The sequence below is a fragment of the Typha angustifolia genome, chromosome 10 (genome assembly GCF_048772165.1).
Source record: "Typha angustifolia cultivar Huaian chromosome 10, ASM4877216v1, whole genome shotgun sequence".
Lineage (NCBI taxonomy): Eukaryota > Viridiplantae > Streptophyta > Magnoliopsida > Poales > Typhaceae > Typha > Typha angustifolia.
In genome coordinates this window covers 2035093-2041128 of record NC_133248.1, presented here as the reverse complement: position 1 = coordinate 2041128, position 6036 = coordinate 2035093, and the positions used below count along the sequence as shown (strand labels likewise).

The following is a 6036-nucleotide window of genomic DNA, read 5'->3' as shown; positions in this document are numbered from 1 at the left end:
CTCAACTGCATTAAATGGCAAGCGAACTTTTTCTTTGCATGAGAGAAAAATGGGTATTGAATCCAATTAAATTTCTTTTGGGAGGTGAAAACTCTACAGTGCCCAATTAATCTGGCGTCCCTAGTATTTGAATCTGAAAGTAATTATATACAGTATGTCCATCCAATCATTTTTATATGAACTCTCTGCATTTTTTTTAATCTACCTACTACGCTCCTTATATTATCTCTAAATTTATATCCTTATCCTTTGAAAGATAATTGAGTTGACCTATTACTATTGCCTCTTGTATCACTAAGACCCCTTAGGAACTTTTAATCGGACTGGAATTAGTGGAGATAATAAAGATGACCTAAATAACTTTGTATTTTGTTAAACAATTACTCATCAAGGGGGAGAAAAAAAGAAAAGAAATTAGGGCAGCTTACTGATACCTAATCCTTCCTTTTCTTCTCTTTTCTTCCTGTTTGTATAACTTTTTACCCAATTGAGACAAGTTTTCCATTACCAAAAAATTTTATGCAACATCATATAAACCAATTAGACTCGTGTAATGATAGTGCACAAGTCAATTACCAAATTTTATTGAGGTTAGACTCATTCTTAGCCCTAGATAATTCAATGAATGGAATAAAATATAAGCCAATCCGATAATCAGGTGTTCTCTTTACTGGAACAAAATCTGAGATGATATAAGTTTAGAATTTAAAGTACATTATTGAATTTGTATACAGATTGCATGCTTGACTTTTATTACACTATTGCACTTTGAATGGATTTCTAAAAGCTGTACATGTTATTTGAATTCTAAATATCTAAACTGAGGTGACTGAAGAACTCTGAGGAAAAAAAATCTGCCCTTACTTGAGATCCAACAGGAAGAAGATGCAGCTTATTTTACTGCAGCAACTACATCTAATTCTCTTGCTTTGGCCCTAATGTGCACCCTGGTTTTCCTTTTGACCTCCATGGGAGGTCCTAATGAATATGGCATGAATGCGCCAATTAGAACGGTGGAAGGAGCCATTTTGAGGCCTTGTCTAGATCTACCCTTCTTCCTGCTGGAATTCCCCTTGCCGAAGTGATTCATGGGACCAAACAATGTGTTTGCTGGAGCTTTCTGTACTTCCCCAATCGACGAAGATAAGAGCTCATCGGTGTTAGCATGCAACGTATTGAGATGAAGCCCGATTGCTGGTGCATCCAGATGTGGTGGTGGAAACCTCTCCATCTTGCCTCTGACACTTGCGCTAGTAATCAATCTTGGAAGCTGGAAATGACAGTCATACAAAGATCAGTGATAGGATGAAGTAGAAGAATTACATGAAGTAATCAGATAGAACTATTCTCAAGGTATCTACTCAATTAACATGGGTTTGTTGCATATCACTGGCCACATTTTAACCTTGTAGCATAAAACCTCATTCTTACATATTAAGAAATTGACTTATTTTTTGGTTGCAATAATTACTTCTCTTCAGTCTATAAAACATATTTTCAGTATATATCTTTTTAGTTCATTTACTCAATCATTTTTCGGGGAAAAAGACCATTTGAAGGGCATTTATATCAAAGATGGCATTTTAAGAATATTCCTCATGATTGAATAGGAGATTAATTATACTACATCAAATACTTAATCTAATCTATTATGAAATTTAAATTGTCGGGAAATTTTTTTCAGGCCAACGAGATGTGTAACTCGGTATGCGAAAAATAAACAAAAGGAAATAGAGCTGTTCAACTTACATCAGAGTTCAGATGTAGCTTAGCATTCACATCCGGAGTTATCGCACCTCTGTAGCCATGACTGCGTGCCCTTGCTTTCTTAGTTGTTTCACAGTCAAGTGTGCCATTAATCCTTCCCTTCCTGCAATGAGAGCAAAGAAATAATCTAATGTCTACATAGTAATAGCTGAATCAAGGACTACAAAGAAGATAACAAAGTACCAACCTCCTAGTTCTTTCATTCCTCAACTTTATATCCATTTCTTTGCTTGGTGGATACTGAGGTAGGCTTGACGGCTCACAGGCATAAGGCTCTGTCTTGAAAAACTGAAACCAGTGTAAGCACTAATTGTACAGGATTTTAAATATTGCTTGGATTACTTACTTCAGAATCAAACAACTAGTGCCATAATAGTTAGTATGCTGCCTCTATCTACCCTCATAGTGAATGAGTTATCATCCTCTTTGTTTGGGAATTGGTTCTCATGTGTATGATGTAATACTCCTAAAAGCAGTGTAGGACTTGACTTTGCTGCAGTGTGCTTTGAACATTTTACTTGAAACACTAAGCATGGAGGCACAGTGAGGGGAGCAGTTTGTGTATTAGTTTTAAATTCCATATAGAAAGGTTTTGCTATAGAATATTGTGGTTCTCCTGGATGAAATCTAGTAATTCATAGTAGCCCATGAGGCATGCTATTGCATGAAATATGCCATCTTGCAAAGACCATAAAACTGGATAGGGACACTCACTTCACTGTTCAGAGCAGCAGCAGCTGTGCCTCGCTCATCTGGGTCAATTGCTAGGAGCGTATCAAGTAGAGAAAGAGCTGATTGTGGTAGGTCCTTAAATTTTTCTGCTATGCAGCGATCATAACGTTTAAAAGAAGCTTGCGACAACTTTAATTTCTTCCAATAATCTTCTGATGGGGATCCACATAATTTGAAAATTTTGTGCAACTGTTCCACCTGAATAAATGACATGGAAGATCCAGGGTAATTCATAAAGATACATAAGGAACTCTAAAAATATATTTGAAACATGAAGGGAAAGTACTTGCTATTTGGAAAGCTATATTTGGCACCACCACATATTTTAAGTTCATTATGATTGACATACTACATCTTTTTACATATCTATTTCAAGACCAACATTTTCATTAGTCACCAAAAATACAATGAGTTAAAAATAACCAAATAACAAGTAACACAGTAGAGTGAAAACGAGGAACATTCCATCAGCTTTATGAGTGCAATTTTGAAGTCCTTAAAACATCCTTTCTCCAAGGATTGATGCTACAGATTTAAATCAGTTTTTAAGATGATAATATTCATATAACCTGCCTTGTATGATTAAAGTAATCGAGTCCATCTTTTGATAAAAAGAGAGTAAAAACCAACTGGGTTTATGATTAGGGTTGATGAGACCGATAACGGAGATGGTGTTTTCGATGAAAAACTTACAAGTGTAAGGGTGGAACTAGACAGGTTGAAAATTGCATGGTGGTGTAATATGTGATTTCCTACAGAATTTCATTTAAATATATAGGTATTCAAAATCTCAGTACTTTATGACATGAGAGAAGAAGTCATATAACTTGCAATTTATGATATTGGGATGCTTATGAGTGGAAAAGTGAAGTACCTCTGTCCTTCCTGGAAATATTGGCTGCCCAGTGAGCAGCTCAGCGAAAATGCATCCAACACTCCACAAGTCAACGCCAACACCATAAAGTGTGGCACCTAGTAGGAGTTCCGGTGGACGATACCAAAGAGTGACAACCTTAGAAGTCATTGGTTTCATGTTGTCAGGATCATAAGAAGTAGCAAGTCCAAAATCAGCTATCTTAAGTATTCCCTTTTCACTAAGAAGCAAATTTGAGCTCTTGATATCCCGGTGTAAGACGCGGTGATTGTGACAATGCTCAAGACCAGAGAGTAATTGTCTCATATAGCACTTGACCTGAATTCAAGTAAGAGGACATCAGAAACATGAACAAGAAACTCATTTTGCACCATAATTTGGAGAGTTGAAAATTCCGAATATTTATGACCCCAAAAATTTCCACTTTTCTTCCATTCCAAAAGACTTTTATACCATCATATGGTCTGGAAATAATGAAATCTATGACGCCTATCAACAGCAGCAAGTGGTTTCTTCACTAAAAAGAAATTATATTGTCCTATTAGGAAACATGATGTGAAGTTGCATAGGTAGTCCAAATGATTGACTAATCTCTCTGTTCCTTGGTCAAAATCATTCAATAGCTCAGAGGATAATATCAAAAAGAACAACTTTAGTGATGCTAGCAGAAAGCAGAGAAAAAGAAAACAACTTTGGTTTCCAAGGTATTAAATGTTAATTTGTCTGTTGTAAATAGTTGACTGGTAGTTGAATCACACAATGTTCCCAGGATTTCTACTCAACAAAAGTAGTGATAATAGCATCCAAAACCGATGTGCATGTCCAAAGAGATAAATTGTCTATAATAGTGGTTTACCTATGATAAAGCCATCTCATAGACGTTTTTGTTTTATTTTTTTTGTCCAAGAGAAATTGAAAGGTCCACTTCACTACAGAATTTCTACAGCAAAAATGAAAAGGGTACACCGTTAATTCATGTTATGTCTACTAACCTACTTTAGATCTTGTAGTTTAGTGAATCTATCTAGGAGTCCAAAAAGATTTAGTAAAAACCTACTTTAAGAGATTAGAACAAGAACTCACTTGAAAACGACATGACCATTATTGGTTTGGTTTGTAGTTGCAAATTATATACAGATTTTACTTCTTTTACATTTTTGGACACCTAACTGTTACTTCTAATGAAATAAATATTTATGGACCAAAAGTTATGACTCTCTTTCCTGTTTAAGTCGCACAATAATTCTCGCACATTAATAGTTCCAAACTAATTTTTCCCACGGAGCTCTTCAAAAAGAACCTGCAGATGGATTCCATTCAGTATGAACCTAAAATTTAAGAGAATAATTCTTTTCTCGAATAATTATCTCGAGTAATCGCCAGTTGATTCCTTCAACTTTCCCAAAACTTTATGATCATGAAGGACATTTCCCAGTTCCAGAATTTTGCAACAAGATTCACTCAAGTAAACCCCCAAAAAGGAATCGACCTTCCTCATATTAACACCTTCAAGTCGATGAAATCAATCAATCAAACTCGCCCAAAATTGAATATGTTTCCTACTAGATGTCAGCTTAACACCCGAAGAAGAGGAGAAGCAAACCTGCGGGAGGGAGAAGTTCACACCAGTGGCGGCGGCGAGGCCAGCGAGATCATGATCCATGTACTCGAAAACAAGGTAGAGCGACGGCGAAGCGGCGAGACGAGAAGTGACGAGGCCCTCGAGGCGGATGACGTTTGTGTGCCCATCGAGCCGCCGGAGCAATTCGATCTCCCTCGCCATAAACTTCGCCCCCTCCACCTCTCCGGCCAGCCCATCCGCCCTCACCTTCTTCAACGCCACCACCTGCCCGTTCTCCAAATCCACCGCCTTGTAAACGTTGCTGTACGTGCCCGACCCAATCTAAACACACACCAACATGAGATTTCGCGACATGGGTTATTCGAATTGGGACAGTAAGCGGCGGGAAATTGGGGAAAGCTCGCACCTTTTCGATCTTCCGGAACGAATCTGCGCGCCGTGGGGACAACCCGAGAAGGGCGCCGCCTGCGGCGGAGGAGAGCCACCGCGGCCAGCCGGAGGAGTTGGTCGACCTTGTAATGAACTCACGCGGGATAGGAGCACGGAGGGGATCGTCGACGTCTCCGGCGGCGGAGGTCGCGGTGGTCTCTGGAGCGCTGGTGATGGGGAAGAAGAGGGTGAAGCAGGAGTTATCCGGGGCGGCGAGGTTACCGAGGATGCATCCCATTACTCATAGGAGGCTGGAGGCCCGGTGAACGGACCGCCGCCGGAGACGGAGACGGAGTAGGAGCCTTCTTTGTAGTAAGAAACAAGAAAAGGAAGAGAGGAGGAAGCGGGAAGGAGAGGAACTGGAATAATAATTAACGTGATGATGGGTCGTTGCAAGGGTCTATCTTCCTTAAATCTTAAGAATTTTATCAAACAACACCCTGATATTTTCCATTATATTATCCACATCCTATTATACGGATATTTATAATTCGATCCCTATACTTTTATTTTAATGTCTTAAAACTATCCTCAATTCACTTTACCTTTAAACTTTAAACATAACAACAACCGACACAATAAACAATATTTCATTACTTTTAAAAATAACAAACTAAAATCTAATTACCTTCTTTTTGTTTTACTCTTTATC

The 6036-nt window shown here is 38.3% G+C and overlaps 1 protein-coding gene across 1 annotated transcript; it reads right to left on the bottom strand.

The window, feature by feature from the left end:
• Positions 1–638: 638 nt before the first annotated feature.
• On the bottom strand, positions 639–5759 carry LOC140768529 (probable serine/threonine-protein kinase At1g54610). The gene is made up of 7 exons (XM_073108840.1): positions 5362–5759; positions 4977–5276; positions 3374–3691; positions 2482–2697; positions 1955–2055; positions 1750–1870; positions 639–1270 (listed from the first exon to the last, which is right to left on the bottom strand). The coding sequence occupies exons 1-7, from the start codon at positions 5620–5622 to the stop codon at positions 893–895; spliced, it is 1695 nt and encodes a 564-aa protein (XP_072964941.1). The 5' UTR covers positions 5623–5759; the 3' UTR covers positions 639–892.
• Positions 5760–6036: the final 277 nt, after the last annotated feature.

Coding starts and splice junctions, on each gene's coding strand:
- LOC140768529 (XM_073108840.1), bottom strand. CDS start 5,622: ATGGGATGCATCCTCGGTAACCTCGCCGCCCCGGATAACTCCTGCTTC. Junction 3,692..4,976: donor TGAACTTCTCCCTCCCGCAG/GTTTGCTTCTCC, acceptor ACTTGAATTCAG/GTCAAGTGCTATATGAGACA. Junction 1,271..1,749: donor AGCTACATCTGAACTCTGAT/GTAAGTTGAACA, acceptor TGTCATTTCCAG/CTTCCAAGATTGATTACTAG.